Source organism: Falco cherrug, chromosome 1 (assembly GCF_023634085.1).
Source record: "Falco cherrug isolate bFalChe1 chromosome 1, bFalChe1.pri, whole genome shotgun sequence".
NCBI lineage: Eukaryota > Metazoa > Chordata > Aves > Falconiformes > Falconidae > Falco > Falco cherrug.
Window position 1 is genome coordinate 48650989 of NC_073697.1, and position 25914 is coordinate 48676902.

Consider the following 25914-nt stretch of genomic DNA (forward strand, 5'->3'; position numbering starts at 1 on the left):
TCAGTCCTTTGTGTTCTACAGTGATACACAGTAATAGGAAATTTTTGTAACTGAGATGACAAAATTTACTTTGTTAGCTGACAGTTTGGACGACACTGGTATATAGTTGAGGAACCCATTGACTTAGAGAGAGATTGAGAACTACTTAACAGGAGGAAACAATGTTTATGCCCAGAAACCATTTATCTGTAGTTTTCTGTCTTCAAATTAATGAAAAAAATCTCCTTCCTCTGTCACTGTAAATCCTGCACAGAGTAGATTTTGTGTGCTTCCTCCACAACCTCTATGTAGTTCATAGAGTCATAAAATGTCTCAAGTTGCAAGGGACCCATAAGGATTGTGAAGTCCAGTTCTCTGTTCCTTGCAGGACTGCCTAAAACTAAACCATGTGACTAAGATCATTATCAAGATGCTCCTTAAACTCTTGACAGGCTTAGTTGCATTCTAATTAGTATCAGCAAATTCAGGATGTCCAGTTGAGACAAAACATAGAAAAGGGATAACTGAGCCTTTTTATATTCCTTAGTAAAATTAGTTATATTATGAACCAGTTCCTGTAGTCTCATTGCTAATAAGGAGTAAATCTGTGATGATGTATGATGGTCTTGATTTATTTCAAAATGTTTATCTTCATCTGCCATCTGCTGATCTATTTGAATCTGAAGACTTTTCCTTGGTTGTAGTACTGGGGTTTTTGCTTCTGCAAAATTATGTTTTTGTGACTGTTGAGCATTCCATTTTTTTTCCTAGATATTCTCCTCAGCTTTAGGACCCTAATACATACGTATACATTCAGCTTTTTTCCTCCTTTTTTTGTCCAGACTCTATGGAAATAGAGAACTTGCCAGTGAACATCCATTGGTCTAGCTTGTGGTGGTCCATTCACCAGTTGTCTGTTTTGCCTAGCTTTTTTCTTTGAGGTTTTGGGGTTTTTTCCATTCATGGACCACAATTCAGTGCCAATGAGCAATTCTCTCCCTGTCTCCTTGAAATGTATTATTTTTCTGAAAATAAATATGTAATAATTTTTTTTTCATTATTAAAGGACTGGTACGTGTCACTAGTGAGGTCGCAGTGTTGCATCAAGTCTGACTCAGCACTGCTAGAAGGCGCAGAGCTGGTGAATAGGATTCCTCAGCCTGACCTGAACTCCTTTATGACCAGCAAGGTAACTTCTTTGTCAGATGAAACACGGTCAGCTGAAGAGGCTGTAATTATTTCTAATGTTCTTATTGGTAATATTAATAGATTATATCCTTAAATGTTAACACTTGAAATTCATATAGTACTGGTAGTTAGTTCAGTTCTTGAATTTCGTTTGACTTTGGAAACTTAAAACAGATACCTTTCGTTTCTGTGGTCTAACAATGATGCTACTACTAACTTTCCAGTAGTACAGGTTGGGTGTATAGAGTGAAAGTGAAGGTTGGTTTATGTATTGCAGTCACAAAAATCTATTTTACCATTTTACATAATGTTCTCGTTTTGCCATACAGTCTCTTACAAGGCCAGATGCTTCTATAACCTTTAAAATACCTGTGCTAGGTAACTTGCAGTATGCCACTAACAAGCCACAGGTAGTAAATCTGGCGTAAAGGACAACTTGTATCTATTACTTTGTTTTCTGAGAATGTATTTTGTTCTGCTGATATGCAGAAATAATAGTGGGAAATTGTTTTTAAAATATTTGACTTAATTGTTTGAAAACTTATTTCTTGAAGATTCCTTGTATATAGATCATTCTTAAGCTTTATTCACATATTGTTCTGAAAATCTGGAATAAGCAAATTGATTTTTATTTCTGGTACAGTAGTGTTTGGAATTTAAATGTGGAACAAGTATGGGCTTAATGATCGTACTGTTACACCACAATGGAGTAGAGATCTTAATTAACCAACTTGTTATTTAATAAACTGTTAATTTACCACCATATTTGTATGCCGCAATAGTACTATCAGATATTTAGCTTCTCTTTAAAGCAATTTCTTAACTTTTTATTTACTATTTGATTTCAGGAATTCAACCTCAGCTTGTTAGCACCTTGTTTAAGCCTGGGCATGAATGAAATCTCAAGAGACCAGAAGAGTAGTTTCTTTGAAACAGCTCGGAGGGTAACTCTGGATCATGTGTCTACCACTGTACAAAACCTTCCTGCCAACCACCAGGTTTTTCAACCACTCCTGCCAACCGAGCCATCGGCCTACTGGAAAAAACTAAGCGATATCTTTGGTAATAGAAATAATGGTCTTCTAAAGTTTATTATCTCCTCTGCAAAGGCACTTTACAGATGTCTTGTGAATGAATGAACTTACTATTTTAAAAAATGAAGATATGTGGCATAAATGTGCTAATTAAATAATTCTGAAAAAACATTAATTGAGAGGGGCGGAAAATTTGAACTGCTAGATTTCATCCAGTCTTATTTTCTAGGAGATGAGGTGATGTACCAGTCTATGATGACACTTTGTCGTGCACTGGCTCAGTATTTGTTGTTACTCTCAAAACTACCAGCTGGTCTCCGTGTTCCTCCTGACAAAGAGGATGATATCCTCAAATTTGTAGTTATGTCAGTAGAGGTAAGAAGCTGCAGCATAATTAAAGATGTGATGAAATGTTGGGAGAGGGAATGACTTTGACTTAAACTGGTCCTATTGAGTAACTTCTGATCTGAGCAATTTTCTTGTCTTAACTGTAGAAATTTCTTCTGTGGTTATTTTTTTTGATCTGTGCTAGTAAATCAGATGGGCTTATGTGGGATAAGGGCAGCTTTTTACAAGGAGAGGTTGATTGAATGAAGGAATGATCCTGGCATTTGGGAGAGTGGCCCTGCACTGGTTTTTGGAACACTAAATAAGCAATATATAATGCTCATAATTTTATTGTATTTAAAATAAATTCTGTTCTCAGGAAAAAAAGTCAGTACAGCTTGCTAGTAAAACTTATGTATTGCTGAGTTAAAAAAAACCAACAAAAACCCAAACAGCTTTGGTTGTAAGCTCTTCTGTTGTGAGAGTTTGCTGTTAATGAGAAATTTTTATTTTTGCACAGGCACTATCATGGCATTTAATGCATGACCAGATTCCGTTAAGTGTAGATCTTCAAGCTGCTCTGGATTGTTGCTGTCTGACATTACAGCAGTCTAGTCTCTGGAATTTGCTGGCTTCTGCAGCTAATGTGACATATGCTTGCTCCTTAATTAATTGCATTAGATTTATCATAGAAGCAGGTGAGTCCAATTTGAACAGCTACGAGAAAATTTTCTTAATAAATTGTCAGTCATCACTGATCAAATGCTAGGTGTCTGGAATATTTCCTCTGAGTCCTTTTTAATTATTTCTTTAATTTATTTTTACTACTTTAATTTCTCATTTAAAATTTGGTGTTTACTTTTGAACTTGGGAGATGCCTTGAAGATGTTAAGTATTTGACTTAGTTTTGAGGAGAAACATGGAGTACGAGATCTGTAATGGCTGTATCTTTTAAATATTTTTGTCTAATTCAGTTGCTGTTGAACCTGGTAATCAACTTCTCAGTCCTGAAAGAAAGAAGAATACTTCAAAAGGCTTAAGTGAGAGTGAAGTTGATTCAAACACACAGAGTAAGTAAATGATGAATTCCAGTTTTGCCTTAAACTTTCACCAAAGAAATGTTTGTAGGTACCTTTTCCATTACTATTTTCTTAACAATGATAGTTCCTTACTTATTTTTTAAGTGTCTATTAAATATAAATTGACATTTTTTAACAGGTATAGTTGTTTTTTTCTTGCAAGTTAAGTATCAATGCAGATTCTTTTGGAGGATTCTGTTAGTTGTGCAGCATGCTGCAGACTGACTTTTTAAGTGTTGTGGGATTTTTAGATTTCGTGTGGTAGAGGTAGGATTGTCAATATTTCTTCTGAAGAATGATAGATTCATTATCTGTCCTTCTACAGTATGGAAGCACTATGTTGAGGGGAAGGTCAAGTCTTCTATATCCAGTGGTGCTGGTGCAGTAAGATACCACTTCCATCCACAGAAATTACCTGCTTGTCAGATTTAGCATAGAGGCAGCTGTGGGACTGTTTTCTCATAAGACAGATGAGTTTGATCACTTTGAACAGAGCATTTGTGAGAATTTAGTGTGGCATGTTCTTGCTTTGGTTAGAAATTGAGCTGCCCTGCTGACAGCCCTCAGATACTGGTAATCTCCAGCACCGAGACTGGCAAACAGCCTGCAGGCTGTTGTGGGGAGGGTGATAGTAGCTGAAATATTGTAGAGTATTTCTTTGTATACATCCTTATTACGGTTTTGTCCTTTTTAGTCGACATGCTCTTTTATGAAGCATTTCTTGGTTTTCTGTATTTTTAAAATGATGTGGCTTTTGATTAGATTCATAAAACTGAATTTCTTTCTCTCCCAACAAAGAAACCAAACACATTACTGCGGCTTGTGAAATGGTAGCTGAGATGGTGGAATGTTTACAGACTGTCTTGTCACTGGGGCACAAAAGAAACAGCAGTATCCCAGCATTTCTTACTCCTGTCCTCAAGAACATCATCATCAGTTTAGCAAGGCTGCCTCTAGTGAACAGTTATACAAGAGTACCTCCCTTGGTATGTTCATTATGCTTTGTTTTCAGGACTTTAAAAGCTTTTGAACAACATTTTGAAAACAAAACGTGGTGCTGCATCGTAACTTTTACATTAGTAGGACTTCAACCTTTAGCTGGTTTGATGAGCCAGTTTGTCTTTTTAAACGCTGAGTAGCAAAACATTGTAGAGATAGCAAATAAGAGTTCACTTTGGAAGCAGAGATTTGATTAGAAAGGAGTCTAGTTGCTCCTTACATTTTCATTTGAAAGAATGTCCAGCTGGTAGTTTAAGAAAGGAAAAGGAAGCAGTGAATCGGATGCTTTGTTAGGGCTAATATTTCCTCCTGCTCAGTGGGACTGTTTACCCTGGAAAGAGTGCAAAATCTGCACTGCTACTTTGACACCTGAATTGACAGGTGGGTTTTTTTGTCACGCCAAGCACCACAGTGATGCAGCGGTGCTGGGGTGTCTGAAGGTAGTGTCTGAACTGACTCAGGTTTGTGTGTGGTACTATACCATGGTATACCATGTGGATACTTTTGGATTGTGTATTACTGATCTTGGATCTTTTGGACAAGGTATTTCAAGCTTTCTTTTTGGCTGGCGTAACATGGATTTAAGAACATCTCATGATTACCTCCATGTATTGTTACTACTGTGAAATGTCTTCGTTTTGATAAACTTCAAAACCATTCTTGGGAACATTTCTAGGTGCTTATTAGGGAGAGAAAAAGAGGGTTTCCTGATAATGTGCAAGGCCATATCTCCAGTCTTTCTCTGTTTCTTAGTACTCTGTTTTTGAGCGTATGTCAAAAGATGCTAATTGTATTTTTTTGGATTGAGATTTTTTTTGCCCACTCTTGGATGTATCTGTGCTTTTTCAGGTATCAATAGTATGTGAACAACTTTTCCTGAATTACCTTTCAGAATCATTTTTACATAATCTAGGAGTCACCTAGCAATTAAATCCTAAACTGAAATATATGACAGGAACTTACTTGCTTTTATACACGAACTTGGACAGTAGTACTGAATAATTAATTTCTCTTGAGAAATATGCAAAAAAACCCCCCTCACCCCAAATTAGCAATGCACTGTAAAATTTGTATTAGCTGTGTTAGATATTTAGTCTTTCTCTAAGCATTTTTGTATTTGAAGAATTACTTTTTTACTGATGTCTTGTTGCTTTTGAATGGTGCATATATATTTATAGCTGTCGTGTTAGTACTATTTCTCTTTTGGACGAGTAGACTTTATATTTCTTCAGGTCTGGAAATTAGGCTGGTCACCAAAGCCCGCAGGCGACTTCAGCACAGTTTTTCCTGAAATCCCAGTAGAATTTCTTCAAGAAAAAGAAATCTTTAAGGAGTTCATCTATCGCATTAATACACTTGGTATGTACAAAATTAAAAATTAATACAGTTGGCTGTTATTGGGCATTCACCTGTGTTGGGAAGTTACTCAATAACTGAATCTGGTACTGTTTGTTTACTTCTGTTGCTAATGTGGAAGAGAAATACTATTTCAGAGCAGGTTAGTAATTGTGCTGCAATAATTCTTATGTTTTGTTCAATGAAGGGAAAAAATTATAGAGATAAAGCCAAAAACTATTCCAACTCAGGGAGGTGCTTTCGGTGTGCTCTTAAAGTGGCTGCTTGTTTACTGGAGCATACAGTTGACTATGTTTGAGAATATTTTGCTTCCCCATCCTTTTTTTTTTTTTTTTTATTCATGTATAGTGTATAAATAGAATTCAGTGCGACACTCAATATTTTAAATGAGATGCTGTCACTTTAAAGCTTCTAGATATGTCAAGGTTTACTGAAGAAGAGAGCACTGGGGCTTATGAGTTCAAGTCTTTATCAATAGATGAGCCTGTCAAGGGTAATGCACCAAATTTTCCATATGCGTATGCAAGTTCTTTGTTTTGGGGTTTATTTGGTGTTTTTCTCCCTCTGATCTATGGGTTAATATTTGATTGACTTGTGGTGTGGCACTGATTTCTGTTTGATCACTATGATGCCTAAGGTGACATTCACATTTTTGATTCTTTATATTAGTATAAACAGCAAGGTATCATTCAGGAATCCTCTGCAATCTTTTATAGGTAAAAATCTGTTTGGAAAAACTCTTTGAGAAGTGCTTGAATTTTAATGCTTATTTCTAGGCAATTCAGTTATTTTGCCTTTAGGGCAAGAAGATTTCTTGGGTCATTATGGGATTCTCCATGACTTTCTTTACCGTGAGAACTGGACAGTTTTCTGGGATGATTTTGTGTGTTGTGAAAACCTGATAGGTCTTGGTGTTTTGGAAGTTGGACAATGAAATTATTATCTAAATGGTCCTGTTCAGGTTGGGGTTTTTTTTCATACATTTGAATAATACGCAGAACCCTTCTAAAAGCTTCATCACTTCCTAAAACAAAACAGTTAAATTTAAAGCTGTAGTGGTTACAAAAAATGCCAAATTGAATAGTAAATGGTATGAAACTAAATCAGTGGGAATGACGTACCATTTTTTTGATGCTGTTCCATGTTTAAGTTTGTATTAAGACATGAATGGCTATCTCTGAGTGTTTCCATAGGATGGATCAGCCGTACTCAGTTTGAAGAGACTTGGGCTACTTTGCTTGGTGTGCTGGTAACTCAGCCTATTGTAATGGACCAAGAGGAGAATCAACAAGAGGTAATGTTATGCACTGAATTATTTTAATTAAATCTTAATTAAACTAAGAAAAATGTAAAATTAATAAACCTGTAAAACAGAAAAGTAGTGAGTGAAACTAAGAATTTATTTCTGTTTTGTATTTCCTTGTCTTTATATCCCTGTGAGTTCAGACACATTCATCTTCTGGCTTAAAACTTCTTCAAGCATGTAAATAGTATGGTAAAATTCTAGTGAAGCTGTTTCAACTTTATATTGGTACATCATTCAACATACACACAGTTAAAAGTGTGTTTGATTGGATTTTTGGCTTTAGGCACAATAGGAATGCCAAGAACTTTGAGAGAAACGACGTGTGAGAGAACGGTGCCTTTAGGAAATATATAGTTCACTGTGACTAATATCTATTAATTGCTATTATTAATGTGCTGTCTAATAACCAAACCTCAAGGGGATTTTCTTTGGTAAGATTTTTCGGTAAGATTCTTGAGTAGGAATGAGTTGACCTGGAGATGCATACTCATGTCTTTCACTCCCAGTTGTAGGCTATATGTATATTGGATATCTGGGCTTCTAATTTGGATGCCTCGGGTAAGCATTCAAAATTCAGTGGAGGGCATTTGGGGATTAGAGCTAGAGAAATTTATCTATAGCAAAAGCAATGATGAGACTGTTACAGTTCTCTTACACTTTTACAGTGGTGCTAAATACTGAATGTGTAGCATCTTGGTTTAGAAGAAACACTGGATGCATGTGGATAACGATGTCCAGAAAAATGCTGCTGAAAATTCATAAGGTTGAGTTGTGTTCCTAAACAGGCAGTTACCAAAAACAATCGTGTCCCTCTCTGAAGAGTTTCCAACTCGGATTTTATCTTGTTTGATGCTTTGTTTCAACAAGTAACTAATGGGTAGATCCAAAGAAAGCAACTAAACACTTTGCAAGTTACAAAATTGACATCTTGAGGTTTTAATGGTGTTGGGATAAGAGAGGATGCATGCAGAATGGCTGAGATGGAAGGATTGTTGCTGTTACAGTCACAATGCTTTGTGTGCATTGCTTATGTCAGTTAGATTTCTGGATGGGAAGAAGTCTAAGTGTCAGGCTTACTAATGATAATTTAGTGGAAGGTGACAAATTGATTTTCAGGTCTTTCAGGATCCTTTTTTTTTACAATTCAAATTATAGTAAGTTCATTTTACAGGAAGATACAGAGAGGACCCAAATTAATGTTCTTGCAGTACAAGCCATAACTTCCTTGGTGCTGAGTGCAATGACAATACCTGTTGCAGGCAATCCAGCAGTTAGCTGTTTGGAACAGCAGCCCCGCAACAAAGCTTTAAAAGCTCTGGACACAAGGTATTTTTTCACTTGTTCTAAAATGCATAAAAGTTACAGTTGTGATAATACACAATTACAATTTCTTAATCCACCTGTAGCAATAATATGTATAGACTATTTTCTAAGCAAGAGTGTATACAGATAGATCTGTTTATGTAGAAGTTACATGGACTTAGCATCATGCACCTGCTGAGTTAAAAGGCAGTATCTGGAAAGGACAATATCTTACGAAAAACTAGTGAACAGAGTGCAGAACGTATTTCTTGACATTTCTCAGTTTTAGCATCCCTGATAATGAAAATAAGCATAGACACATAACGCTGTAGAGTAAGCTAGTCAGAATTGCACAAAAATGTTAAAGGAAAAATCGCTTAAATTGATTTCTGTTGGGCTTTCAGGTTTGGGAGGAAGCTAAGTGTTATCAGGGGAATTGTTGAACAGGAAATCCAAGCAATGGTATCTAAGAGAGATAATATTGCTACTCATCACTTATACCAAGCTTGGGACCCTGTTCCATCACTTTCTCCTGCTACTACAGGTAAGTGCCTGTGTGCAGGGGGAAGGGGAGAATAAATTTCTTTTATGTTTAAAAGTGGAAAAGATACACTTAGGAATTTATTTGAAATCTAGTTTGCAGGAAATGAAGCCATTTTCACATCCACTTTGTAATGCTTGTTTTAAAACCTTCTGTTTTGTTATAGGTACTCTTATCAGCCATGAAAAACTCTTGCTGCAGATCAATACTGAGCGAGAAATAGGTGATATGGATTATAAACTGGGACAGGTTTGTTAAAACCTTAACTCTGAACTTCTATTACATTTCTTCTAGTTTATGAAAATTCAGTTAAGAGGCATTGCTTAACAACAGATGTAAACTAAAAGGTCTGAGTGGTGCAAGGTAGATCATAACTGGGTGACTCAGTCAGCTGTAACACCTCTCATATACTTTTTGTTTGTATGTGTGAGGTCTACCCATGAGCCAGCTACTGGGCAGTACTTTTCAACACTGTGCTAAAGGGTCCTTGTAGTGTTAGCTTTCACTGTAACGATGGGATTTTAATTTGCTATTGCATGCTTGCTATAGTCTGTAGGAAATGAAAAATCACTGTATCTGAAATAGCAGAGTAATGTTTGATTTAACAATGTTGTCCCAGTGTAGGGACATAAATTTCACCGGATGATGTTAATTAGAAAATTAGCACTACATATGGTGAATTAAAAAAAAAAAAGTCCTTATCCACTTATTTATCTCCTTGAAAAATTAAAAATTAAAATCTTGCATAAAGTTATATACAAGTTTTAAATGTAACGTTTGTTTCACTATTTGGATAGTATGTATTAGTGAAAAATACTTCAGTGTTAGTGGCATTATTTTTCTTGAGAATCTTTTGCATAGGGAAGACTAAATGATCATTTATCTGCCTCTAGGCTTCTGTATGTTCTCTTGAGATTCTAAATGGCTTGAACATTCAGTATTTGCAGCTTTACAGACCCTACATGTTATTTACAAAAACTGTTAACACTATAATAATCTTTATTTGGAGTGTGTCCGGAGAAGGGCCACAAGGCTGGTGAAGGGTCTAGAAAACAAGCCTTATGAGGAGTGGCTGAGGGAACTGTGGGGTGGCTTAGTCTGGAGAAGAGTAGGCTCAGGGGCGACCTTCTTGCTCCCTACAGCTACCTGGAAGGAGGTTGTAAGCAGGTGGGGGTCAGTCTCTCCTCCCAAGTAACAGGTGACAGGACAAGAGGAAACGGCCTCAAGTTGTGCCAGGGGAGGTTCACGCTGGATGTTAGCCAACATTTCTTCACTGAAAGGGTGGTCAAACATTGGAACAGGCTGCCCAGGGAGGTGGTGGAGTCTCTGTCCTCAGAAGCATTTAAAAAACATGTAGATACGATGCTTAGTGACATGGTTTAGTGATGGACTGGGCAGTGCTGGGTTAATGGTTGGACCTGATGATCTCAAAGGTCTTTTCCAACCTAAATGATTCCGTGGTTCTATGATAACAATACTAGGCATTAGACATCCTGCTTGAAAAACCAATGTGTGTATATTTTTGCTTAGCTAAGAATTTTATGTAGAAATGATTTTTTTCCCAAGAAAAGTCTTTGAGCTATGCAAGATCAGTAACTTTAGAGGAAAAAGTAATACCTGTATCGAAACACAGGAAGTGCTGGTTTTGTTTTGGAATCTTCAGGCAGATCATTTAGGAAATGTCATCAGCAGGTTTTACTGTTCTGAAACTTTAATTTTTTAAAATAAAATTTAAAGAAGAACTAACAGTTTATCTTCTTTGTAGATAATTATCTAGCCTGAGTCAAAGTACTTGAATTCTTAGTCTTGCCTGGTTTCATAAGAAAGTTTGCAGTCAGATATGCTGAGTTATGGTTTGAGTGGAGTTAGGAATGTTTTCCTATTGAACTGCAGTTGTTACAGTTATTTCTGAATGTTTTTCCTGCTTGATATGAATTGTAAATATTTATACTTTTCCTTAGGAATTAGCTCTGGTATGTTGACTTTGGGGTAATGCATGCACATTGTTAGTGCATGTTTACAGGTCAGCCAGATGCTGCTTTCAGGATCACCTGTGTTACTGTACTAAGAATGTGGTGATACTGTTTTTGGTGTGCCATGCAGTTTAAAGCAAGTTAAATATTGAAAAAGATTAAAAAAAGAATAAAGTGATGTCTAGTTCGTGTAAATGTTATTTGAGGCTGTGTTGCCTGTCCTTTAAATGAAAAATGTATTGGGCTTCTAAGATTTTTATTTTTTCTTAATCTGACTCTGAGGGTATTAAATGTTGTGCTGCTTTTTCTTTTTCTTTTTCTTTTTTTTTCCCCCCCCCGTGTGTTGCAAGGTCTCTATACACTCCATATGGTTAGGAAATAATATCACTCCATTGAGAGAAGAAGAGTGGGGTGAGGATGAAGAAGATGAGAATGACATACCTGCTCCTTCCTCACCACCAACCTCTCCTATTAACACCAGGTGTCTTATGTTTTTTCTTGTCTCTCCTTTGGTTTATCAGTAAGATTTTACCTCTTCATGTTGAGTTCAATAAGCTGGGTTTATAAACTGGATGCTGGTAAATAAGCGTATTATTTCAAATCAAGTATTTTAGCAGGATTTAAGAACAGCCATTTTAACACATGTTTATTGTGCCTTGCAGGAAACACCGGGCTGGTGTAGATATACATTCTTGTTCTCAGTTCTTGCTTGAACTGTACAGTCAGTGGATATTGCCATCAAATCCTAGCAAGAGAACGCCAGTTATCTTGATTAGCGAAGTGGTGCGATCAGTAAGTCTAATCTATTACTCAGAGTCATAATTGAGTATATGCTACCAAATATTCAGAGCTAAGCAGCATTTGTAAAGTATCTTTAAACGTATGGGAGATGCTGATTTTTCTTGGCAGTTTCATTATATGGGCAGTACATAAATATAACTTGAGTAACTATAACATTACACTCATTTTAAACTATATAAGCATATGGATTGTGTATTCTGCTACTACATTACAGACACTTTATTGTTACTTAATGGTAGTTGGTATTCTACTTGCTAAAAGTAGATTTCAGGATTTTGCTTATTCTATCTCTGTAAAAAAATCAAGATTGAATAACAGTGTATTAGAGGGTTACATTGAATATTGAAGTGTAGAAGCAAAACTAAAGAACACAGGTGTGGAATGTGTCTTGATAGCCAGCATTCACTACTGTAAAAGATTCAAATGAAACTATCCTTGCAAGAGAGTATGTATTGTGTGTTTTGGGGTGTTACAGCACATTGTAAGAGGCACATTTGTTCATTTTTGAGAATTACTTACAACAGCGGATTTGGTTTTGTAAACCTCTTGGGGGGGCAGAAGGACCACTTGGAGGTAACTGTTATCTGAGATGGATGGTGGAGTTAATTCTGGACAACAGTTATTCCAGACACCTGAGTTAATGTTTACACATTTAATAGATTTATCAAGGAATCTTTTGCTGACAGTTACAACAGAAGGAAGAGTCAGTTTTTGGCTGTCTGCTAATAGGCTTTTTTATATTCAATTTTAATTTGTTTACAGCTTCTAGCAGTATCAGACTTATTTACAGAAAGGAATCAGTTTGAGATGATGTATACAACATTGACAGAATTGCGAAAGGTGCATCCGTCAGAAGATGAGATTCTTGTACAGTATTTGATACCAGCTACTTGTAAAGCTGCTGCTGTTCTTGGAATGGTAAGAAATTCTCATGGAAATCTACTGCAAATTCATGAGTGTCTAGGTTAACTCATCCTCAGGTTCTGCTGCAAAATCAAGAAGATCCCTTAGCTGATATGCATGGCTATAAGAAATAATACAGTATGTATTCTGGGCTTTCAGAGGTTGCAAACTCCATCTCCAGTTGTCCCATACCCAAGCAGAAAGGTGGTTCAGTTTCATGTTTTTTTGAGGTTTGAGCTTGATTTAATGTGCTTTCTGGTTTATCTTATTCAGCTGAGTGTTACCTTTGCCCTGGACTCATTTATGCATTCCAGGCCAGAAACGAGGACTGTGGCTGTAATCTCATGAGAGCCTGAGACTGTGTATATGATTAATAGTAGCTTGGTAGTCAGGTATCCCTTTTCTTGCATCATTCTGCACCTAGAGACAGAACATTATTAATGTGAGTTATTTAATGAAATGTGTTGCTGTCATTAAATCTGTAGACCAGAGAGCAGTAGTATTTTCCAATGGACATTTCAGAGTGGGACTATATATGAAAAAAACACTGCAAATTCTTTTGGAAGAAGTTAATATTTATAGAAACTCTTTGTGAGACTACTATAAAAATATATGGGTAATAGTGATAAGAAAAGTTTTTAAAGACTTTTGGGCTAGGTCTTCCAGGAGCTATTGTAGCAGCAGCTGTGCAAGGGAAGGCTGTGAAAGTGGTGCCAAACATGCAGAAGCAGTTCTGGAGATGAGCTTGTTCTGACTAGGCTGCCATTTCCCACTCTGTGAGAAGGTGTTACTAGTTCACTAACAGATAACTGACTAAATAGGTTAGTAGGAAGAACAAAAAGTTGATTCCATCAAGAGCTGCTTATTGTCGTGTGCTCAGTTATGTAGAAAATGCACTTAAAAAGAGCAGCTAGAGAGCACACACTGTAAAACTGGCCAATATCTTAATACTTCATGAATACAGGGATGTGGTTACTAAATACTTCATGTAGATTGTAAGAAAAAAGACTTTTCAAATCTAACAGTTTAGAATAGATTTTGCGTATTCCAGTAAGTTGTTGTACTTTGAAAAGAGGGAGTGAAGTATCTGATACAGCTTGAGGTTTGGAGATTAAACATAGAACCATGGAATCATTTAGGTTGGAAAAGACCTTTGAGATCATCAGGTCCAACCATTAACCCAGCACTGCCCAGTCCATCACTAAACCATGTCACTAAGCATCGTATCTACATGTTTTTTAAATGCTTCTGAGGACAGTGACTCCACCACCTCCCTGGGCAGCCTGTTCCAATGTTTGACCACCCTTTCAGTGAAGAAATGTTGGCTAACATCCAGCGTAAACCTCCCCTGGCACAACTTGAGGCCGTTTCCTCTTGTCCTGTCACCTGTTACTTGGGAGGAGAGACTGACCCCCACCTGCTTACAACCTCCTTCCAGGTAGCTGTAGGGAGCAAGAAGGTCGCCCCTGAGCCTACTCTTCTCCAGACTAAGCCACGCCACAGTTCCCTCAGCCACTCCTCATAAGGCTTGTTTTCTAGACCCTTCACCAGCCTTGTGGCCCTTCTCTGGACACACTCCAGCACCTCAGTGTCTTTCTCATAGTGAGGGGCCCAGAACTGAACACAGGCCTCACCAGTGCCCAGTGCAGGGGGATGGTCACTGCCCTGGTCCTGCTGGCCACACCGTTTCTGACACAAGCCAGGATGCTGTTGGCCTTCTTGGCTCCCTGGGCGCACTGCTGGTTCATGTTCATCTGGCTGTTGGCAAACACCGCCAGGTCTTTTTCCATCAGGCAGCTTTCCAGCCACTGTTCCCCGAGCCTGCAGCGCTGTGTGTGGTTGTTGTGACCACAGTGCAGGACCCAGCACCGAGCCTTGTTGGACCTCATACAGTTGGTCTGGGCCCATCAGTTCAGCCTGCCCAGCTCCCTCTGCGGCGTCTCCTGCCCTCCAGCAGATCAGCACTCCCCACAGATTGGTGTTGCCTGCAGACTTGGAGGGCACACTGAATCCCCTTATCCAGATTATGGGAGTGGTGGAGAGAAATATGTGTAGGTCTGAGCGCCTGTGGTCTCGGAGAACAAACAAATGGAACACCGTACTGACTTGAGTGGATGCCGTCATATTCTTTTGGGTGTATACTGTAGGCATCTACCAGTCAGTTTCAGATTGAAGCATCCTTTGTGGTTAGCTGGAAGGCCAGAAAATTCAAACTATCCAATTCTTAGATGTAGAGGATTCTTGATAGCATATATTATTTATTGAACTAATGCTTACCTTGATTCTTTGACTTTAAATCATGAGTACTTTGTACAGGTAAAACAAAAGTAGCATGAATTTACTAGTTAATCTGCAAGTCATCTCTTATCTGATTACATTAATCTCCTGACACTTGATTTGAAGTAGTTTTAAGCCAGGCTCTGGTTCACGCCATATTTTCTGCTACTTAATTTGTTGCAAGTATTTCCAAATGACAAGGACTCACCAGGTTTGAGGCAGTGTTGACTTCTAATGAATACTCTTGTTGGATGTGTTAGGATAAAGCTGTGGCTGAGCCAGTAAGTCGACTGCTGGAATCAACCCTCAGAAGCACCCATATGCCAAGTCGGATTGGAGCTCTGCATGGAATCCTTTATATACTTGAGTGTGACTTGCTTGATGAGACAGCAAAGCAACTCATTCCGATTATCAGCGAGTATCTGCTCTCCAATTTGAGAGCAGTAGCACAGTAAGACCCGTACTTCCCTGCCCCCCCCCCCCCCCCCCCCCCCCCCGCCCCTCACCTGTTGGAACTGTTGCATGCTTATGTGTGATCAGAAGGGCTCTTTATGCTTTGCAGTTGTCAGTACAGTTTAGAGCAGGCTGTTGTATCAAGCAGGTTTTGTCATTGTCATTGAAAATACCAGCCGATTTTACATTTCGTTTACAGAAGAAAAAAGATATTTGAGGGTGGGAAAACTGTTTGATAGCTCAGGCTTTGTCTCTCTGGTAAATTGTGTTCCTTAAACCTTGCTTTTCTGTCAAAAGGCATACTCTTTGAGTAAGACTTGCAGGATCAGTAATGAAGCTTATTTCTCTTAAACAAATTGGGCAATGGTAACTTGTAATTATATTGCTGATAAATTTCTTGTGTTGCACTGAAATTACCATGATAACCAGTGCTCTCTTATGGAGTCTTGGTGATACTCCGTGTGATTTTTAAAACTGCATAAATGTCACGTGAAGAAATATGTAGTGTTTCTAAGGATTGTTCATACTGTCTCTGTTTGTGACTTAGACAAGTTTGATTTAAGTGACCACTAGTGGTTTTGCTTATTTACAGTTGTGTGAATATCCATAACCAACAGCACATCTTGGTAATGTGCGCAGCTGCTTTCTATTTGATCGAGAATTACCCACTTGATGTAGGGCCTGAATTCTCTGCAGGAATTATACAGGTATGTTATGATGCCTGTAATCACAGGTGGTCATGTGAATTGGGATCACCACATAGCTATCTTAAACACCTTTATTACTGTGGTGTAGGTGTGCTTTTGTGTTTAGTTTCCTTAATACCTGATGCAGTTCCATGCTGGCTGCAGTGGTGTGGTGATAGAAGATGACCTAAATACCTCAAAAACAGATAGTTGGCTTTTTTTCTTTTTCAGATGTGTGGAGTCATGGTGTCTGGAAGTGATGAATCGACGCCATCCATTATTTATCATTGTGTCCTGAGAGGATTAGAACGACTCCTTCTTTCAGAGCAGCTTTCTAGGCTGGACAGTGAATCGCTAGTTAAACTGAGTGTTGACAGAGTGAATGTGCAGAGCCCCCACAGAGCAATGGCAGCACTTGGATTAATGCTGACTTGCATGTACACAGGTATTTTTTTTAATATACATTTCTGATGTGGTGAGAGATGAGCTTACTAACAGGGCTAATTTCCTTTATTTGTTTTTGTTACCGAGGAGAAGAAGGTCTTTTGTAGCGTTTGCAGTAAACTTACAATGTTATTTTGGTTTAGGAAAGGAAAAAATCAGCCCCAGTCGTACCACAGATGCAAATCCAGCTGCTCCTGACAGTGAATCTGTGATTGTAGCTATGGAACGAGTATCTGTCCTTTTTGATAGGTAAGAGAATAAAGCATGTTATGGGGCACTGGAAGGGAAATTATTCCATTTGGCACTGTGTGGTCACTTCCTCTCTTTTCGACAGTTCTAATATTTAATCAATGACATTTCTCTGCTTACCTTTGCTTAAAATTGATACTTCTAGTAAATGCAGTAACACTGATGGAATTGCTGAAGGCAGCACAAGTGTACAGGAATGTAAATGGAAAACAGACATGTCCTAGCTGATACTGTGTGTTGCACAAACCGTAAGACTTTACAAATGTATTTCCAGCTCCCTTCAGGTCAGACTCTTAAGTGCTTTTCAGGATGTCTTCTGCATAATCAGGGATATAAATCCTGTTTACAGGAAATAATCTTTCAAACCACCCCAAGAGTTTAAAACCTTTTTTCCCTTCCCCCACCCAAATGTTGCTCTTTCAAGGCTGTTAAGTAATTGCAGTGGAAGGGTACAGTAAAAATTCTGTATTCACATGGAACTCATTTAATGGAAACATTTCAAAACCCGTGTTTTGATCTGACAATCTCAAGCTGTCTTAAGTGAGCGTAGCATGTTAGACTTTGCGTAGTAGTTTGTGGGATAATGGGTTACATTTTTTGAAGTGTTCAGCGGGTTTTCTCTAAAACCGGATGAGGGTTTCACTTCTGCACTCAGTGAGAACTGAACTAGAGCAGTGCTTGAGTGCTTTTGAAAATATCACTTCTAAGAGTTAGCAAAACAAATACGAATACTACAAGCGGAAAATAACTTTTGTAGGGAATAAGGGAATAATCGCGAGACAATAACCTGATCTTTACACATCAATAGATGCAGCCTTTATTAGGAAGACTTTCCAATTAGTGTTACTTAAGTCAAATTGTCTTTAAGTTGGAATATCTTTTCCCCTCTGTATAGTGCAGTGCAACTTGTTTTTCCTGTTGAATATATTGGTCAGTCTTGGTCTTGTTAATAATGGAAATAAGCGTTCTGCTTATAAAATGGTCTTTTCTCTGATAACTAGGAGTAGTGATCTCCCTGTCTTTAATTCTTCTATATGTTTTTTTTCAGCATTCCTATTATTAAGTCTTGTCTCTGATGTCATTGCAAAGCTTCAAAATATGTTGAGTATTAAAAAAAAAAGTTGAGGGAGACAGGACATGACACCTGTAACGACTTTTAATAGCTTTGATAGGCCTCTTTGGATAGACTGTTGGAGTAAAATTACATAAAGACTTGGATTCCTCAGTGTTGAAGACTCTTTTGCCTATCTAGAGATGAAAGCATACTTTCTATTGCCAATTAAATTGGAAGAGAACTAGATATTTGCTGGAATTTGATTATAAAATTTGGGTTTTTTTATTCTTTTTCAGGATCAGGAAAGGATTTCCCTTTGAAGCTAGAGTAGTGGCTCGGATCCTTCCACAGTTCCTTGATGATTTTTTCCCCCCACAAGATGTAATGAATAAAGTTATTGGAGAATTTTTATCCAATCAGCAGCCCTACCCACAATTCATGGCAACGGTAGTTTATAAGGTAGTGTTCATATGGTTTTGGTTTGTTGGTGGTTTTTTTGTTCGAAGTTTCAGAAGATTTCTAAATAACCGACGGCTCAATCAGAGGGGCAAAGATCAATTTTGTTAGATCTAACAAACCAGTTGCAGTGATTGAGCTATGCTGCTGTAGGCTTTGTGTTCTGGGCAACATGGAAGGCTAGAATCACCTGTCACCCAGAAGGCAAAGCTCACAGCAGTACAGTTCAATCGCTGATACTGGCAAAAAAAAGACACAATTCATAGTTGTGATCCTGGTACTCGGACTCTTTGGGTCTGGAGGAGCCAGCCCAGGTCATCTGGCTTTATAAAACTCTACAGTCAAGCCCCTGTGGACTCTTGTTTGGCTTACTTGGACTCATGAATTGCTTTAGAGTGCATGTGCACACCCCATTCGATCTATAAAAACAGAGACACCAGAAAAGCCTTGCCTTTCTGTACTTGCCTCAGTTTGTCAGATGTCACGAGTCAAGTTGGATCCTGGCTGTGTCTTCTGCAAATTCTCTTTTTTTCTAAGCTTTGTGTTCATTGGGATTGCCTCCAGGAATCTGATCCGTGAACCTCAGAGCTTTGTAGCTGGAGAGAACCTTTACAAGAGAAACTACACTCTTCCCGTATCCATCTGCTATGTCTTTATTCCTCTTTAAAATATTTTGCAGGTATTCCAGACACTGCATAGCACCGGACAGTCCTCAATGGTCCGTGATTGGGTGATGCTGTCTCTCTCTAATTTCACACAAAGAACGCCTGTGGCAATGGCAATGTGGAGTCTTTCCTGTTTTTTTGTCAGTGCTTCCACCAGTCAATGGATTTCAGCAATGTATCCTACAAAGACTGAATGTGTGCCATTTCTGGGTAAATACAGCGATTCCAAAATGCACATTGATAGCCTTGAAGGATAAGTGTACAAGTTTAGCATGCAACAAATGGCAAATTTGCTGCAGTTAGTGGCATATATCACTTTGTGCCATTGATGCTTCAGGTTTGGGGGGGGGGGGCTGGGAAATCTTATAACCAAATTATGAGAACAAAGTTATCTAAAAGTACTGTTTTAAGGTCTGTTCTTTGTGACTATGCAAAATGATTGGGCAAGTAAGTCCTTACTTTGAAGGACTTCTTAAAAGCTTCACTAGATAGCTTTGCAATGACCTTTGAAAGCGTTGTTCTATATTCCTTCTGCAAGATAAAATATATTAATTAAAAAAAATCCACCAAACACCAAACTCAAAGAAAATTATCCTCTGCATACAAACATGTTTTGTGAGTGTTCTCCCTGGAGATGCACTGCAGTAATAGTGAGCTCTGGCAGTGGAATGACATCAGCCAAGTAATTTGGAAGAGCCAAAAGATACTGGTGGTATCAGTGCTGGGTTTATTTAAAAACAAACAAACAAAAACCTCCAAAGAAACAGAAAAATAACTGTTGCATTTCATGACGAGGCAAAGAAGTGGCTGTATGTCATGTTTGAAACTTGCTAATGACTGTTAATCTCAGCAGTGCTCTTTGGCTGTCAGGAGTTGTGTCTGTGGTGCTGATTCCACTGTTACCTCCAGTGGATAAAGAAGATTCCTGCTGGATTAAAATGTATTTCTGGGAATAAGAAATTACTTGAAGTTAATGACAAAACAGGATTTTTGTAGTAGTCCAATTACTACATGACGTTGTTGGTGAACTCAAAAATATGCCATTTTACTGGATAACAGTGTTTTAAGTGCTATACCAAAAGATGAGCAACTTCTGTCCTATTATGACCTTAACTTAGATCTCAGTCTTCCACATATTATCAGCAGAATGGGAAAATCAGAGCAAGTGGATGTTAACATCTTCTGTTTGGTGGCCATAGACTTCTACCGACATCAGATAGATGAAGAATTAGATCGGAGGGCCTTTCAGTCAGTGTTTGAGGTGGTAGCATCTCCCGGAACCCCATATCATCGCTTACTAGCTTGTTTGCAAAATGTCCACAAGGTCACAGCATGTTGAAAGTCCTGACGTGTAATGGAACTGCATGACTAGTGTTGGAATCTGATACGAATTACGGGGAATGCAAGACCAAGAAAGTATCTGGGGCTGCTGTTGTGGTAAATATGGACCTGTCAGTTTTACTTCCAGAATGCATGGACAAGTGCTCTGCAGCACTGGAAATCACCTGAAAAGTCTAGTGTAGTTCTTGTTCTTGGTGATGTTGTTGTTGTTGACACCAGGCACATGTTGACATACTTCTTTCCACTCACGTTTTTCAAGTGGTGTTTGGGACTAACCTGGGACACACTAACTGTAAAATACAAGCAAGTACTACATGCAGGGTAACTGGTATTACTCTTCTTCCTGATGTTCAGCTGAAGCCACTGTGGTGCAGCTGGTAAGATGCTGACAGAAAGACTGTTATTGCAAGCTGCAGTCATTAGAAAACTTAACAGTTTTATGTACCTGTATATACTGTTGTGTAGTACAGAATATAAATTGTTTCCTGATGTCTCTCCCAAACAAAGAAAAGAGAAAATGGCTTTCATGATTTACACTTCCAGCATGTAATTCCTCTCTGGACTTTCCGATATCCTGTGGTGTATGTGTTGGTGATACTGGCGATATAGTGCACATACGTAACCACACATTTTTCTTTTTTCTTCTCAGGATTTAAAATTTCAGTACAGTATATCAGTAAAAGAAATTTTAACTTAAATATTTCTATATCATGTACAGTATGTAAAATTGTAAGATGTGTGGTGCATGAGCTGTGCTGTAATTTGAGATGAACAGAAGCCATGCTACTGAATGTCTTGACATCTGTATTGTCCTCACTTTTTGTTTTTCTTGTGCTTGAATTCATGTTCCTTTTGGAAATCCATCTTACTGTACAGATTACATCTTATTTGCATCTCACTTTTTCTTAAAGTGCTTTAAAACTGGAAGTCGATTAATTTGTCTGGAGACGCTGCACTGAGGAGGCATTCTTGTGATCCACTTACTGTAGGTTCTTTTGAATTCCTTTATTTTGAGACGTAATGGTAAAAGAGAGGACTAGTTACTCTGGATCAGCCTTTTGTATACTTAAGAAACTGCTCTTATTTGCTGCACGGCATTTTAAGAGACAAAATGGTGCAAGCTCCCCAGCAGTCGGTAACCATTTGACCTTTCCTAACTGAGACCGCGGAGTCATCTGGATTCAACCCACTCTCATGTGCAGAAATTCACGCTAGCAGTTAAGAATCGGAAGGCTGCTGTGGTCTACTTAGGGACTGGCTAAGGTGTTCGGTTACACAACCTCTTTCATTACCTGTTGTATACATAATGCTTTAGACACAAACACAGCACAAATATCTACAAGTTTCAGGACACCACACAGGGCCAGATTTAGCTTTGACTTGCCACCCAGGGAGCCCCATTGATTCCTACACGTTACATGGGGAAATCTAGCGCAGCATTTCTCGTTAGTTCCGTTTGTTCTAATTCTTTAATTATAGAGAAATTATACCTTTGTTCTCAGTTACGTCCTATATTTAAGCTCTCTTCATTTTCTTATCACACCTTGTGGTGACACTTGGAAAAATGAGATAGTGTTGTCAGGAGGAGCATGTACTGTATGTATTTCTGTATATAATGTATATGTTGAAATTATACACATGTGACAACATTTAATGTATACAGATGTGTATATTTGTATTTATTAAACCCATGTATTTAAACTAATTCCAATCTAGACCAAAAATTGTTGCTTCTGCCCATAAATTGCTTACAAAGGAATTGTCCACTGGTGTCACTTCCTTTTAGAAACTGATAGAGGAAACTGGTGGTATGGGCAGTTGAAACAACTGCAGAGTTGCTGTATTTAGCTCTCTACAGATCTTACTATCTAGAGCAGTTATTTCTGCCCTTAGTTGGGTTACTCTTCTTTCTTTGGCCACAGCACTGTGGTGATTTTTAAAAGAAACTGACCAGGAGTTCAGGGAAAGGTTTAATAAAATAGATACTTTCAAAGTTTTTTGAGTTATATTGGAAATTATCTTAATTCTGCTAAGAGACTAATTCAAGGCAGTGAGATATAATACCCTGTTTCTTCATTAAGGGGTAGTATAGATCACTCTTCCCTTTTGTAACCACCAGTAATCATTTTGTACTGTAAGCCCACACACCAGTCAGTTTTTGTATGATATATAGTTTAAGTGAAGATATTTTTGTAAGCTATTTTCCAAAATTTAAAATAGATTTTAATATATTTTTTAAGCATCAGGTTAGTCATATTCTCACCATATAACAGTATATGTTGTGTTACAAACTGTTACATTCTTCATTATTTTAAGCTCCTCATGATTAACACAGAATAGCTGGTTACTTGACCTTGGGATAACAGGAGCTAGACCCTTTATAAAACTTTCCAAACCAATTCGGCACTTGTCGTAGAAACTTTCCAACCAGTGGAGGAATACATTGAATCAAGCAGTCAGCGTGGCTGGTTGAAAAACCTCAGGTGTGACGGACTCCCATTCCTCAAATGCCTGTTGCTGGCCTTCAAGCAAATACTTGCATTGCCCACTTCAAGTCAAACTTTAGAGCTGATGCATTAGGTCTAACCTCACACAGATTCACTGGTAGTGATAACTCCATCTGTTTTAACCTCTCTTGGAGATTTGTCGTAGTATACCTCCTGAAACATGTCCAAAGTGTCTATAAAGAAGGGCAACTCCTCTTAGGGAATCCTCAGTTACCTGAAGGGAATGTAACTTCAGGGTGTTTCTGGTGTGGAAACGCACACTGGTAGTGCTTGAAATCTAATGTATCACCTGCAGAATGCCTTCCTTTCTACTTCCTAGACATGCTTTCCCTACCCTCACTTCTTTGGGAGTGAAATCATATTTAAAATCACTCCTGCCTGCTTCTAGTGACAAGAGCCAAGAGGTGTGCAGTGGGGACAATACAACAAAACAATGGCTACTGAGAAGTACCAATGTTGGATTTAAAGCAAAAAAAAATAAATCACTTGTCCCTTGAGATTGACTTAAGGCAAAATTTTATATTACGGATCATTTTTAGCTTGCTGCAGACAGAAAGCTAATTCTGAAAATCAGACTTAAGTTTTTCATTGAGAACAGGGTTGAAATGTTTTTGAACTTAAGACTTACATTTGGTGTCCTGGCTAACCAAAGCAAGCGGTTTATTTCATGTGCTTTGCAGTGGAACTGGCTTCTTTACAACCTTACGAGATTAGAGGTACGGCATGATTGGGAGCATACTTAAGACAGATTCATGTTTAAAACTTTTATCTGCAATTCGGTTGTCAAAGGACTACTTTACGAAATCTGTAATGTGGCCCTCCTTTGAGAACACCGTATGCTAGCCAACTTTTTATAAATAGTTTTTGGGCTAGCTACCCACTGGCCCATTAAATAAAGTTGGATTGTATTTCATTTCAGCATGCCCTCTCCCTTGCACTGTGTGCAAGAGTGAGGAGCTGGAAACTACAACCCATTGTAGACCAGTTTTTACTTGTGGGATTCAAAGTATTATCTTCTACTGTTTATGGTTTTTGCCAGTCGAAATTGAATGTGAGTTTAAGTCTTCTCTAGAGTGTATACTCAGATGTCATTTCTTGCCTAAAGCATCTAGTAAATGATTGTGTATTACTTTGGCTTTGGTAGGAATGTCTCCTCAGCACCGAGACAGTTGCTTGTTTCTTAACGACCACCAACATTCCTAAAGCACTGAGTAATGAATGAACAGATTTAGATCAAACAAGGTGGGGAACAAGTGGAACCTTTTGGGTTAAAAATAATTTGTTGACGTTTAGTAGATTTGCCTTAGGAGCATTCTGTCTCGTTGTTCTCCTTTTTTAACGGCTGTTAACTTCACATAGCAGATAAGGAGGTTGTGTCAAAAACACTGCAAAGACAGTTCTCCAAGAGCAGCAGACCTGGTTTGTCTTAAGATTTTGTGGAGCTGTCATGGCTAAGCATTTATGCTTCCTAAACAAAATAAATTTTAGGGTATAATGAGCAATAAATATAGCAATAAGATTTTAATTAAAATTTGGTCATTCAGGATCTTACCTGATGGTTCAAAGGGATGGGGTGGGGGAAACGTGGGAACTGATTCAAGTACATTCATGGCATAAAGCAGACTTTGACCGTGTACAATCCCAACTAAACGACAATGGCAGGTGCTTTGCTCTTTTAAAACAGTTTTGGTTATAAGGATACAATTGATGAAAGTTACAAGAGAGCGAAGTACTTTGGTAGGTTTTAGGTAGTTTGATTATTTTGAAGTGGAAGTGAGAGCAAGCTGCTGTAAGAACTAGATAAGCAATGTAGCAAAATTTTGGGGAAGTCCAATATGCTTATTTTACCTAATACTGAGATTTCAGGTGAACTCTGTGCATGCTACCTTAAAGTATCCATTGAAAATCTTGAGAATCCCACAGTCATACCCAGGAGAGCTTCTATCGTATGTCAAGTTTTAGCCGTATTCAAGTTAACTGGGTATAAATGCTGCAGAGCATTTGTGAAGCATGCGCTGCTTTTTGTCACGTGCATTTTGTGTGAGCTTATCATTCCCATCAGTGTGTGTGTGCATACCATCAAGTTGGATCAGCCTGACAAAGGATAAGGTAACGCAGCCTGTGGTGTTGTCTTGTATAGTTTGAGGGCAATGATGAGCAAAAGCTTGGAGCCCCAACCCCAAAAGCAATTGTACTCAAGGGAAAAGGAAAGCATATAATTTTAGATGTATGTTTAAGTTTTTTAAAAAAAAAAATATGCTGAAAATACTGCACATTGAAGCTAAGAGAAAATAAAATACAACTATTACTGTAAGTGATTTTTCTCTGGTTATTTTAAAAAAGGTCTTGATGCATTCTTGCTATAGTTTTTTGTTTCCGTGGTATCTCCTCTTTTCAGCAACTACCAAATATGAAGTATTTTAAAAATATGCAAGAACACTTGAACTTTCTGCAAATGTAGGTATGCTTCCCAATCAGTGCTATTTGGAGTTAACAAGAGAAGTATCACAGTTGTGCTTTTAATTGTATCTAATATTCCCGCTTGCCAAAACTTCTCTGTGATTCTAGATGAGATTAGAAAAAGCAAAAATTTAAGCGTACAGCTGTATTTGTGAATGAGGGTGTATTTATCTGCAGCAGTCCTTGGGAGGGCGGATAATGTTACACAGTAGAAGCAATGGGTTTAACTTGCCTAAGTTTGGTTTCCCAACGGTTAGGCTTGCATCTTAAAAGAAATTTCTGGGTGGTCCTGCTGCTGAACACTGGAGGATCTCTTGCAGTACTCAACTGCTCAGAGACATCTTGTTTTGATTAATTTTGCAGCACTCGGCTGTTCTCTGGAAGTTCTGGCATAAGCTTTAAAGTAGTAGCTTAATGTAGAAAGCACGTGCTGGTTTCATTCTCAGTCAAAATAATTTTTTTACATCTTGTTTTTCCTTGTCAGTGGTAGTAGCAAATGATCAGCCACTCTTTCCATCTTTTATTTTAGCCATG

General features: G+C 38.1%; 1 protein-coding gene across 7 annotated transcripts in view; it reads left to right on the forward strand.

Moving 5' to 3' along the window:
• Window positions 1-25234, forward strand: part of HTT (huntingtin) — an 87658-nt gene extending 62424 nt beyond the window's left edge. For 5 of the 7 annotated variants that reach the window (XM_055726227.1, XM_055726284.1, XM_055726544.1 and 2 more), the window contains 21 exons: window positions 1046-1168; window positions 2016-2229; window positions 2431-2576; window positions 3049-3226; window positions 3503-3598; window positions 4406-4593; window positions 5839-5965; window positions 7156-7256; window positions 8440-8594; window positions 8975-9114; window positions 9278-9360; window positions 11435-11565; window positions 11747-11876; window positions 12648-12803; window positions 15326-15516; window positions 16111-16225; window positions 16436-16649; window positions 16792-16897; window positions 18248-18410; window positions 19087-19247; window positions 20198-25234. In XM_055726227.1, coding sequence (XP_055582202.1) covers window positions 1046-1168; window positions 2016-2229; window positions 2431-2576; window positions 3049-3226; window positions 3503-3598; window positions 4406-4593; window positions 5839-5965; window positions 7156-7256; window positions 8440-8594; window positions 8975-9114; window positions 9278-9360; window positions 11435-11565; window positions 11747-11876; window positions 12648-12803; window positions 15326-15516; window positions 16111-16225; window positions 16436-16649; window positions 16792-16897; window positions 18248-18410; window positions 19087-19247; window positions 20198-20411 — 3132 coding nt within the window. In that variant the 3' untranslated portion in view covers window positions 20412-25234. Of the gene's footprint in view, window positions 1-1045; window positions 1169-2015; window positions 2230-2430; window positions 2577-3048; window positions 3227-3502; window positions 3599-4405; window positions 4594-5838; window positions 5966-7155; window positions 7257-8439; window positions 8595-8974; window positions 9115-9277; window positions 9361-11434; window positions 11566-11746; window positions 11877-12647; window positions 12804-15325; window positions 15517-16110; window positions 16226-16435; window positions 16651-16791; window positions 16898-18247; window positions 18411-19086; window positions 19248-20197 lie in introns of those variants that run through there. The other 2 variants (XM_055726339.1, XM_055726616.1) reach the window with 2 other exon arrangements.
• Window positions 25235-25914: the final 680 nt, after the last annotated feature.